This window comes from Uloborus diversus, chromosome 4 (genome assembly GCF_026930045.1).
Source record: "Uloborus diversus isolate 005 chromosome 4, Udiv.v.3.1, whole genome shotgun sequence".
NCBI lineage: Eukaryota > Metazoa > Arthropoda > Arachnida > Araneae > Uloboridae > Uloborus > Uloborus diversus.
This window is the reverse complement of record NC_072734.1, coordinates 140,671,280-140,684,353: the sequence shown is the minus strand read 5'-3', so window position 1 is coordinate 140,684,353 and position 13,074 is coordinate 140,671,280. Positions and strand designations below refer to the sequence as shown.

Genomic DNA, 13,074 nt, shown 5'->3' with positions numbered 1-13,074 from the left:
GCCTACATCAACCGAAGAAGCAGCTGAATAATTTTAATTTTTTATTAGTCATTAAAATTCCTCTTTAGTTTTCACATTAAAATTCAATATTTTGAAGAATAAACAGTGTTTAATATTTTGCAGTAACATTTATTTTGAAAAACCTATGTTCATTTTGAAAGCGGGTCATCTCTCGTTAAAAAAATAAGTGTTTTTAGACAATTATTACAGCAAAATTTCGGGATCGTGGCAATTTCAAATAAGTTTCATCACACCTTGGAAGAAAATTAAATGATTTTAAAAATAGGATAACATGCGTTTTTTCTTTCACCTGAAAATTTTAAAATTGGAGTTGACTTCTTTTCAAAATGACAGATTCAATTTTTTTTTCAACGTAACATATTATGAAAACTCTTTAAATAACCTAAAATTCCATCTTGGGACATATCTTATCAGTACCATTTCCTTCACTTTTTAGATTTTTCTTAAATTTCATTTTTTCTTATTTTCAAGAATGTGGCATCGCACAGATGAGACTTCAAAAAAGGATCATCGGAGGAACTGATGCAACGTATGGAGAATTTCCTTGGCAGGTAAATATAACTTCTATGGTAATTAAGTCTTCTAAACTATAATATCCAAGCGTCGATATATATGCAATTATGCACCGATATTTGCATATGCACCGATCTTTATAATGTGTTTGTGTTGAAGCTTTTTACAGACAAACTAAATAGCATCATGATAATTGAAAAGAAAGAAAAAACAAATTATTCCATTTCGGATCATTTAAAAGTAGGCATGCTTAAAATAAGATGACTTTTATTCATTATGAAAAAAAAATCTACTTGGTTTTTGATTTGATCGTTAAATGAATAAAAAATATTAAACACCTTACAGAAAATACAAAAAAGTAAAGTAAATTGTTCATTAGGGGAGAGTGTTGTACCTTGGGACACACTGCTAATTTCTAAGAATCTATTTTTAGCGGCCATGTTTTTGTGATCTCTAATAGCAATCTTCACCACTAAATGGGGCCGTAGTAAAAATCAGCATCAAATGAGTAAAATTGACGATTTTGTAAGAGACGGAAATTTTCATGACTCAAAAGTAAATATTTTCTTCATTTTTATTTCGTTTTCTGTCTTAGTATTTGTGAATGTAATCAACTGAATTTTATTTTGTTATAAAAGAGAAGTACTTATGAATTTTAAAAAATACATGGCATAGAAATATGTTGAGGTATTTAATGAGGTTTTTAGATTTTAAATTGGACTCAAATAATTGACGTTAAAAATTCTGAAAAATGTCCCGAGGTACAACTCTCCCTATTCAAGGATGAACAATGTGTGGCATACCTGCCAATTTTACTGGTCTTCCGGGAGATTCCTGGATTTTTATCATTTTTCTTGTGTTTATGATGTAATTAACATTTGGTTTTACTAAGAATAATAATTACCTATTCATCCCTAACAATGAAATATCTGCATTAATTATCTACTGTACTGGATTTTTAATCATCTACTGGATTTTTTCCCAGTAAATGTTGGCGGGTATGGTATGGGGAAAGGTATTATTACGCTGCGAGTTTCTTGTAAATCAGTTTTATTGTTTTTAAAGAAGTTTTTTAGATTTTTCGTAGTTTTTTAAAAAAGGTATAAAATAAGAGCCTTTGAATAGATGTAACCAGTGTACGCAACACTTAATTTTGCAATATACTTTCAAAGACATAGCATAATTATCTAAACATTTGCAACCTAGTCTTAAATTCGAATTAACTTGATATATAGTCTCAATACCTAATGCATATCCATTCGTGCAACAGTCGAAGGAACAAATCCAGTAGATCTTTTACAATCCCTTTAAGTATAATCATATGGAAATTTATACTTCAAATCCACACATTTCATCATCTTAAAGTACTGTCCACATTCACAACTAACCCCGGATCATGTTTTTAATTGCCAGGCCGTTATTCGCGCCCTCCAACTTGGAGCACCACCAATTGAAATCCTCTACATCTATCAGGCTGCAGAATTAGATCTTGCCATCAAGACTTTTGGAGGCATCTAAACCTTTCGCACTCTTGCACTTCATTAGACACAACACACTTCATATACGTATAAAATAATTGAAACATGAAACGGAAGAATGGAAGTTTAATTAATGCTTTATTTTCAATTAAAACTTTATAAGCATCCGATAATGTTGCTAGATTTCGATGTACGAAAACTTGACATTCAGCACGAAGCTTTTAAACCATGGAATTCATACGTCTGCACAATCATTACAAGCACAATTTCTCAGGGTTTTTCAAAATTCCTAAAATAAAGGGATTTTTCCAAAGACTAATAAAATCTGTTAAATTTTTGATAAAAATCCGGAGACCAAAAGAAATGCTCAGGCCAACCAACAGTTGAAAACCAGTAATTGGCAGGTATGATATGCATTAAAATTTAATTTTAGATTTTTGAAATTCTAGGCATTGAGTGTTTTAATATTTTTACAACCACTAATATTATACAAACTGAAAGCTGTGTTCTTACTAATTTTTACAGGCCCATATCAAATTGAACCGTCAACAGTGCGGTGGAGTCCTTCTAAACAACTACTATGTTCTAACAGCAGCTCACTGTATTTATCAGTAAGTATTTTAATACAGTTTTCAAGATTCAATTGCCGGTAGGTGAAAATAATGTAACAATGTCAGGGGGATTAAACCTTAAGTAACGAGGTGGGATCCTAAGAATAATTGGTCTTTTGTCGTTAAATGTTTTGTAATTTTACATACAGTGGAGGACAAAAAAAAAAAAAAACTGCACCACTAGCAAAAGTTCACATTTTTACGAATTTCTCGAGAAACTAGGGACCAATTGTTTTGTAACTTTTGTCACAAAAGTAGCCTTCGCTGACACGTTTCGACAGATAAATTGTATCACCCATGCATTTAGGGGACCAGCAAAGAAACCAAAAGTGTTTTTCGATCACTGTGAAGAACATGGAATAAGCTGAAAGTTTCAGCAATTAGATTTTACCTGGTACAGAAATTTCATAAATTTTCTTGAAAGCAACACTTATTCACGAAAATATAAGAATTTCTTTCAAAAATATTAATTTTTTTCGCATGTTTTTGGCTTATAACACGCAATTTTCCTTCCTAGCTGACCAAACTTTTAAAAACTTACATTCAAGAGAATCGTTACACTAAAATTTGAAAAAAAAATGAAATAACATTTAAAGAAATTTTTTACTTCGCATGCGCAAACGACAGCCATTTTTTTCTTTCAATATTTCATAGCCAAATAGATCTGGCATCTTAGAATAAAATTAGTTTAATATTTTAAAATAAAGACATTGCCGACCTAATGAGACGCATTTCAATTCTTGGATAGCTAGCGAATCGTCATTGATCGCACATAATCTGTTTTTATCATGAATCACACTAAAAGGCAGGGCGCACATCTAGAGGATATTTGTCTGAAACATGCCTGCGACGTTTGTCTTACCTGCTTCACGTCGGCGACAAAACAGTTTTCAGCGCACATTTGACAGACAACCAGCGGGGAACACGGTATCGAGCGCGCATGCGCAGTGCTACATTAATCCGATGTCAACAAACATGGCGACGTTTCGCGGGTGAGATAACGATTCATCTGATGACTAAGCTTTGTTTTTATTGTTACTTGCAGCCGAAGAAGAAATTAATATAAATTTCAGACTGAGTTTTTGTTTATTGATGTTTTCATTTTAAGTTTTTAAGTGTTAAGTACCTAAATTAAACTTAATCAAAACCGCTTGTAATATCCTATGAATTTTCAAGAACTAATCAATTGTGTGTGGAATGTGGGTCAAAGTGAAATAGTTGAGAACTTTCAAGATGAACAAATTGGAAATTTGTCCTGAAAATGGCGATACATAAAGAACGAACAATAAATTTTACAATAAAACTTGCACGGAAACATATTTTTTATTATTTTTGGCAGTAAATTTGTACCTCCAAAAAAAGGTGGAAAATGTAATTTTTTTTCTGATGGACAAAGCGAAAAATTTAATATTTTTCTCAGGAAACGTTTTTTATTTGATTATTAAAGATATCTTTTATTAAACAAATATGGACATAAAAGAATGCATCAATAAATGAAAAGAAAATGAAACAGATGAATAAATAAATGAGTGAATAAAATAGTGAATGAATAAATAAGGGAATTATTAAATAAAGGAATGTAAATGAAATAATAAATACGCAAGTCGCATGCACTTGACCAACTGTACGACGTATTTAAAGTACAAATTAACTTAATATTAAACAAATAAATTCGGCACCGAACGTTTTAAATATTAAATATTTAAAACGTATTTGATAACAAGAACTTTATCATTTGATAATAATAATAAAAATGTTTGACTTACAAACAGTATACATTACAACAATACATTACAATTTGAGTATCAAATTTCGAAAATTGCTTTTACTTTAATGAATTTTCAACACTATCACGCAACTCATTAAAAGATATGGAGGTGCTAAAACGTTTAATATTAAAAACATTTAGGACAGTGTTATTAACATTTAATAGTTATCCATGTAAAACCATATCAGTTATCTATTTAAAAAATATTATTATTCAATAATACAAAACTTTTAGTGGAAAAAAATTACACAATACTTCTATTATATCATCACAATTTTTTTCTAAAAAACAACTCGGTGCATTCTCATTTTTCACGTTTTGACCAATTTCTTCCAGCGCCTCAGACTTTTTTCAACAACTGAACTAAGTTTCAACTTTGAATGTTCATAGTTTAGTAGTTAAATTGAATACCTCTTAAAATAATTCATTTCATTACAGATATCATTGAACTTACTCATTTTTAAGTGAACTACAACGTGCAAAATGGTTCCAAAAGGCGTCAAAAATGCATACATTTCTGTATAAATTTTACATTATCACATACCTCATGTAAAGCTTAGAATAAATATATCATAAATCCAAAAGTAATGCAAAAACATTAACAATATTATCATAGTTCTTAGTTTTTGAAATGTAATTTTCCAGTAGAATTGGCTTTCTTCCGACATTATTCCACGCTATCTCCATTTATATTTTGTTCGAACAATCCAACGATAGGTAATCAAATAATTTTTCTTTTTGTTTTCGACATTTTTGATACAAGAGATACTAAATTAAGCGCTTTCTAGCAACACAAGACTCATCTTGCTGTTTTGTCGTTTACGACGCGGAAGCGACAGAAACAAATCCCTCCTGCTACACTTCGAGGGAAGAGGATAAGACGGAGACAAATGTCGTACCCCCGCCCTGTCGCTTAGGTGTGCGCGCTCACTGCAGAATGAACTGGTTTTTCGGACCGATTGTCTGAAACCTGTCTGCGAGATGTTCGTGTCTGCTAGATGTGCGCCGCGCCTGCAAGTGTTGCAAGTTTGAGAACGGTCCCATATATACGACCGAATATTCGGTATTTGGCAAAATCACTTAGTTCCATCCCTAAAACAGATTATAAGTTAAAGATAATAGGTGTAGCAATCAAATTGTCACATAAAAATTATATTTCCCTTTTCTAATTGTGCGACGACAAGTAAGGTTATCGCACTGAACCACACACTTGCCTTGATGAAAATTTTGAGCCTTATGAAATTTTTCAGAGTACGCTTGCGGGACATAACCATTCAGCTGGGTGTGTACGACATTCAGGACCACAGTCGACAGGAATTTCCTCCTCAGACCTTTACCGTGGTGGAGAAGAAAGTCCATCCAAAATTCAAGTACCAGGCGGCACATCCTGACCGGTATGACGTGGCGCTCTTGAAGCTGGACAGAGCTGCAGTTTACCAAGAGAACGTGGTGCCAATATGTCTACCGAGGAAGAACTGGGATTTCCTCGGATGGAAGGGCATTATTACTGGTTGGGGAAAAACGGATACTGGTTTGAGTAAGATCTCACTTTTGTTGTTTGAAAACTTATTAATGTTATGTAAGCGAGGACAGTTGAGTTATCGAAAGGATTTTATTTAAAAAATAACACAGCGTCGATTGTCTCATTGCTGCTATTCATTATAGAAATCCAAAGTATATGGTGGCAGAATGAGTTTACAAACTCGACAGTTTGTTTCAATATTTGTCTATGTAATGCTATTTTCGTTAATCGACAGCAACACTTCTGCAGATTAATGAGGGGCGTATTCACCAGTTCATTTAAACCTTCCTCAAACGCTTGAACCGCCGATTGAAGTAGTCTGCTGTATCTAACCGGAAGACCTCACTTTGCACTTTATGTGTCTGAGGTTCAAGTCGACTGGTGAATGACGTTCAGATTCACCAGCAAGGTCAAACTTTTAGTCACCTGAACTACCGGTTGAAGCCTTTTGCTTGATTGAAGGCTTCAATCTGCGGTTCGACTGTCGGACTCTGCTTTGAATCGGCTGCTGAATAAGTCTGAAAGGCAGTTATTGATAGGATCGGCGGTTGGGTGTTTGAAGAAGGTTCTCTAATCTAATGAAGGCGGTGTTCATTGCATACCAAGTTTGTCTCAAAGAATCAATGTCCCTATCCCTGTATTAAGTGTTTCAATATGACAGATCTCTCAACAACAGATCTGTCAACTCTTGACACTCATTTGACGGCATCAAGGGAATGAATTTACATCATTTTTAACCGACTTCAAAAAGGAGGCGGTTATCAGTTCATACCGTATGTATGTTTTTTTTTCTGTTTGTCCACTCATAGCGTCTCGCCTAGTGAACCGATTTTGATTATTTTTTTAATGGATAGAGGATGGCTCAACTTAGGTCCCATTACTTTGTTTGACCATATTTGTTCTTTAGATAAAAAGTTATGGGCAAAAAACAGTAAATTTCCCTATTAAATGATTAAAATCATATTGTAGCGAAGTTCGCTCTTTTCATCCGAGGATAACGGTGGCTCTGTGATAGAATTCTCGTCTCCCACACGAGCAACCCGTGTTCAAATCCCGACTAGGACAAAGTGAATGTTACTAAAATTTCGTTTCTACTGTTTCCCGTATTTTCTCGAATGTTCTATTAATTTCTGTATCTTTTAAAGTCTGGAAAGTTCCAGCACTTTTTCAAGTTGTATATAAGGAGATGTAACGTTCATTCATGGTTCTGAATAAAGATCTCGAGTTGAGACTAACGAGTATTCGCTTCATTTGGCTTTCACATTGTCTTCGCTATTTTCATCTACGCGACAATATGAAACTCATTGTTATAAAAGCTTGGTGCCATATAACTGTAACATTAATAGTAATTGTAATGATAATTTTGAATAAAGGCTTTTCTAAAGCAATACAGTGATATAGAGCCGCACTTCTTACTATTTAACTTCTTTTACTGAAATATCTACATTTACACTAAAAAGATTGAAATAAAAAAATTTTGGAAAAAAAATAGAACCGACTTCAAAATTGCTCTAAAAAGTGAAAAATAATTTTATTCTTTAAACACCATCGATAATACTTTTAAACATAATTTTTGAAGTTGGCGCAAAAACAAAAAGTAAAATCCATTGTAACCATGCTTCGTTCATATTTTTATCAAAAAATCATCCAAACTTAGGAACGAAACATTTATATCGTTACTCAGATATGCTGTCATCAATGCGTAATGCATGTGGTAGTGAAGAAACTGGACCTGGTTAAATTTATACTTGTAGTTGAGTTATGGCTGTGAATGATTTTATCGATCGTTTTTGCGCCAACTTCAAAAATTATGTTCAAAAGTATTATCGATGGTGTTTAAAGAATAAAATTATTTTTCACTTTTTAGAGCAATTTTGAAGTCGGTTCTATTTTTTTTTTTTCAAAATTTTTGAAAACTAGTTTCATTTTAATCTGTAAAAAGAGCTTGTGGTCTGGATAAGGCAGGGAAGAAAGAAAGTATTTTTGTATTTGTCTTCAAAATAGTACCCTGTGTAAAATGAATCTCAATTCTCATGCCGGTGAATTGAACTTGTTTTGAATATTCATATTCGTTCGTATTTAGATAGTCTATCATCTTTTCTGTATTGGGAAGTGAGGGTGTAATTTATTGCTTTTACCCCGAATTGCAAAATCGGCTCATATCTGACACAGTCTAAAACTATCTAGTGTATCAGGTCCTTTTCAATTGGATCTAAAGAAAGAAGTCTTTCAAGGTGAAGAACAAACCTATCCTGAAAATTTTTGAATTAAAATATAGAAAACACAAGCTGAAGTATTCAAAAACCGAATGATTCTTACAAATTTTATTAAGTGCAAAACACAAAGTAGGGCTCCTAAGATCAAAATCTATTCCTACTATTGTTTAATATATTAAAACACCTAAGCCCCATTTTTTGGTGCATTTTAGAGCTTTAAAGATGCTGAGCTCAAATTAAACACATTTGACGAAGTTTTATTCGATACCAGAGTTATCCTAACAACTTTGATTCCTTATTGCAACACTCAGAGTATAAGAAATGTCGCAACTTCGAGAAACTATTCAACTTTCTGTAATTGATACGGAAGATATCAGAGGAAATGGCTGGTATTCTGAGATTTTAGTAATCTTGAATAAAAAAGTTTTGAAATAGACGTTCCACTCGTTACTCAACTCATAACTCACCCTATTCACAATTACTACTATTATATTCTCTTCAAATACCTTTTTCTTTAAGAAGGAAAAAGACTGATTTCAGACCAACTTAATTTCTAAAAGAATGTAAGCAATTTGAGAACTCTGTTATATTCTTTCTTTAAATGTTTTTTATATTCAAACCTATCAGAAACTAATATTTTACTAAACTGAGCATTCTACCATTTTGTAGGTAATCGTTATGGAACCAGATTGCTGCAGAAAGTGGACGTGCCAATAATATCGAATGATCAATGCGAGGAATGGCACCAAGACAAAGGAATCGACATCTCAATTTCGCCAGAAATGATGTGTGCTGGATATGAAGAAGGGAAGAAAGATGCATGCGTAGTAAGTTCATTGTTTTAGTTAAAATACGTGGCACAAAGCTAGACTTTCGTGCCAGCACCTGTTAGTTTTTACAGTTTAGTACGCAGAGAAATATAAATTTGTCTTTAGAAGTTGTTCCAACCGTGTCAGCTGAGGCCCAAATTAGATGAGCGTATATAAGAAATTATTTCGGTGGGGAATCAAATAGGGAAAAAGAAAATCACAAATTCAAGTTTTAAATAATACAAATCCTTACTCAAAATGAGTGGTTTTAAACTTATTTTGTGAGGGTGGCTCAAGTGCCTTTGGCTCCCCCGTAAATACGGTTTTTTGTGGACGGGGGGGGGGTTTGTTCCAAAAGTGTGCACGAAGGACTCTTAGAAACCGGGTGCATAAGCTTCAGATTTCCTTGCCTGATTGGTGTTTGACTATTTCAATCTTTAAGAAGTGAGGTATGAAAGTGCAATTGCTCACGAGAAACATTTCTCTAAAAGCTTGTACCAAGTTTATTAAATCTGTTATTTTATTTATTTGATTTGCTCCAAACGTCGCTTTACTCAACAACTCAAAAGTAATTTTTACGACCTATCAACCGAGGATTATAACTTGTTTTCAAATCCTTGAAACAGGAGTTTATAGCAGAAATATTATAGGTCAGCCTATCCTCTGAAATGGTTCTAGTACCAATTAAAGCCCCGAATCATAGAATAGTAGCGACACATCCGCCAACTTGGGGCTAGACATTGCTTTTTTCCTATGTCTGTTATTAAGTAGCGTGTTTTGCTTCTTGATTGTGACTTATTAGCTCTTGATTCACAATCGGAAATAAATAAGTTACTTCATTACAGAAGACATAGGAAGAACGAGCGCGGTATTTAGCCCCAAGATGGACGCGTCGCTACTTAAGCTACGATCTAGGACCTTAGTATCGGCCACAGTGTTTTTCTAGCGGCTAGCGCACTTGCTCCATTAACGTTTTCAGACTGTAATTCAAACTATGTGCCCGACTTTTAAGCCATTGAATGTTTCATCCTCACATATGTTTTCAAACTTTTATGAAAAAAGTCGACAGGAAACTATGTTGTTCCTGTCTTCAGAGGCTGTGAGAAGTAAAGGTATGTAAGAGAACTTTTTAAAATTTCGAGTAAAATGTGTTCAAAATTCAGATCCTAGGTGGCTTTCTTTGATTTTTTTTTTTTTCGAAATCATGCTGTTTAGCAGCACCTACCTGAGCTACTAGTACCAGTACTTTCTCGAACTCGGATGTTCTGATACAATTTGTGCTGATTATCTCCTAATTTTTATTTTTGGCACCTGCATCCCCTTGTTTCTCACTGCCTTAACTGTGCATCGTAAAAAGTGCCGTAGTTATGTAGTTCACATTTCTGAGCATTGATATTTTCATTTGGAACTTTGAGGATCTTAGTTTTTCCCAAGCTAAAGCCTTTGCTTATGTTTTCTGTATTTATTTCAGGGCGATTCTGGAGGTCCCTTGATGGTATCCGTTAGAGGGCGCTGGACGGTAGTTGGCCTCGTTTCCGCGGGATTCGGCTGTGCTCAAACTCGCCAACCTGGTATTTACCATAGAGTACCACACACAGTTGATTGGTTACGCAAGAATATAAACTCGTGACGTTACTTGTTGGACAATATGTGAAACTGACTGAGCAGCTGTGCTGCTTTTCAACTCTGACAAAGAGCACGTAGCTTTTTATTAATTTTGAAAACTTTTATTCTGTTTGAAAGAATTGAGAATTTTCGTCAAGACACTAATGTTGAGAGAATCAGTGTGATACGATGGGAAATGTTTTAACGCCATATGTTGTGCTTTGAGATTGCATCGATACTTTTAGTGATGTGACAATTATACAGATGTTGATCGTTTGTGCTATTTTAATAAAGTTTATCTTTTGGTATGTTTTTACTTTCATGCATTTTCTTACATATATACAATTGAATATACATTTTTTAAGTTCATGATATTTTTCTTCGATCTAATATTCATGTAAGTGCAGGTCCGACGAGAAGCCATGTCAAATTGGTGGGAAACTAGGGTCTGGGGGGGGAGGGGGCGACAACACTACGTAAAAAAAGAGAAAGAACAAGGGGGAAAACTTAGAATAAGCGAAAATGTAAAGATAGCTTATTTTGGTTTTTGCTGTTGTGGCACTTAAAATCGAGTTAATTGTTTTCTAGTTAGCAGTTTTTAGTATTTCTTCCTTTTTAATTTGGGGGGGGGAGGGCGCGACATCTGACAAGGGGGCCACCTTTGCCCTCTGCGACCCAGTGTAAGTGAATCGTGTAATAAGGGATTATTATCCTCATTGACAAATGCGATAAGTGTGCTCAGTATTTTTAACTTGTTTCGATAAGATTTTATAGCATCCCTTCCTACAAACACCTACTTCATTTTTGTTGAAACTTGAAATAAATAATCCTAGAATGAGAAGACAACGGTACTTGCAAAACCATGTGGTGTGTGTGGTATTTTCATCTGAAAAAAGAGCTTATGGTCTGAATAAGGCAGGGAAGAAAAGTATTTTTGCATTTGTCTTCAAAATAGCATCCTGGGTAAAATTAAGAATTTTAATTCTTCCCTTTAAATTAGTTTTAGGAACGCTCTAAAAGGTTTTACCGCTTCATTCACATATATATCCTTTTCTTTGGAAACTTTAATAACATTTTTTAAATTAGCTTTAGTCCATTCCCCCTTGTGGACGAATATTTTCTAATATAGATCGTGACATTCTAAAAACAATAATACCATCTTTTAGTATTTTAATATCAATTCTTTGAAAATCATTATTTTTAAACTTCATAGTTGTATTGGGTCTATCTCTCCTGTCTAGACGTGGCTCATCTCTCCGATTGTCTGGGTGGAAAGTAGCTTTAGCCTTTCTCTGTGGATTTCACATCGCCACTTTAGGTTTTTAGCAAGTCTACATGTACACAGACACTGCAGCACCAAAACAGCTTTTCATACAAAAGCTTAGGATGTATATTTATAACCATGTAAAAATTTGACTTAGCTAAAAATCATTGTTTCTTTTGGTAGCAAAATTATAAATTTTTCATTAAGTAAACAGCACGCAACAAAATGTCTCTCCGCACCTGATCGAAATAGTTGTTTCACCTATTCAAAGGCGCATTAACGAAATTTGACTGGTCCATCTCTCCCTCAACCTCGGTCCAAAGCCCTGATTTTTATTGCGAAATAATGATTCTTGAGCTGATTTGCTTTTATTTTCATTCTGAAGCTTTAATTAATTTGTATTTTCTTAACGGGAAATGGAAGAAAATTCGGATTTTTCACAGAAAGAAACGTTGTGCAGTCGATTTCATTTTTGTGAAGAATATTTGAATTCATTTTATTTACTTATTTTCTAAAGTAGGGTCAGGTGGGGTAAAATAGGTTAGTTTTTTAAAAGAATCCTTAAAAAACAACAGACCTACATTTTTTCTTCATGTAAAGTGTTTCAATTTTAATAGGTGCTCTATTGTAAATGGGATGTGCTGATCACGAATCTGAGCTTGGTTTTTTTTCCAGTACGTCAGGTTTTCAAGAGAAATGCGTTTGAAATTTTTTATAGAAACTACCAAAAATTCAGAGTATATTTATTTAAACTATATTTAATAGAAAATTCCTACAAAATTGAAATGTTTAACGTTGATAAAACTTCATTGATTTTTTTTATGGACAATTGTTGAGTTTTTTAAATCTTTTTCGCTTTTTCATCGGTTTTGTCGTTTGAACTTTAATCTTATGATCGCTGTTGGATGGTTGGAAAATGTGGAAGAATGGGAGTTCTTGGTTTATGAGGTAGAGGTCGTGCAGCAGACGGTGAATCAAAATACTGACTTGTATTTTTCGAATTGAGACCCTTGATATCGCAGGAGCAAAAATCACAGTCGTCTCCATGGTTTTTTGGTTCTCTGTACGAGTACACCATAGAAATGCCAAAATGTAAAGAGCTACATGTACCTTTTGTCAATTTTCTCAGTAGCTAGGCACACTTTGTGTGGAATCCGTTTGTCTTGATCACAAAGCTTTACACCAAAGTAAGCGTGATAAGCTTTCTTCATAAATACTGTTATGTTTCGTTGAGCTTTTTTATCGTTAAATCACCACAAACATAACC

The 13,074-nt window shown here is 33.8% G+C and overlaps 1 protein-coding gene across 1 annotated transcript in view; it reads left to right on the top strand.

Moving 5' to 3' along the window:
* Positions 1 to 10,681, top strand: part of LOC129221126 (trypsin-1-like) — a 37,243-nt gene extending 26,562 nt beyond the window's left edge. Inside the window, exons 4-8 of the mRNA XM_054855571.1 lie at positions 493 to 572; positions 2,538 to 2,623; positions 5,642 to 5,928; positions 8,799 to 8,956; positions 10,410 to 10,681. Of these exons, the coding sequence (XP_054711546.1) occupies positions 493 to 572; positions 2,538 to 2,623; positions 5,642 to 5,928; positions 8,799 to 8,956; positions 10,410 to 10,568 (770 nt within the window). The 3' untranslated portion in view covers positions 10,569 to 10,681. The remainder of the gene's footprint in view (positions 1 to 492; positions 573 to 2,537; positions 2,624 to 5,641; positions 5,929 to 8,798; positions 8,957 to 10,409) is intronic.
* Positions 10,682 to 13,074: the final 2,393 nt, after the last annotated feature.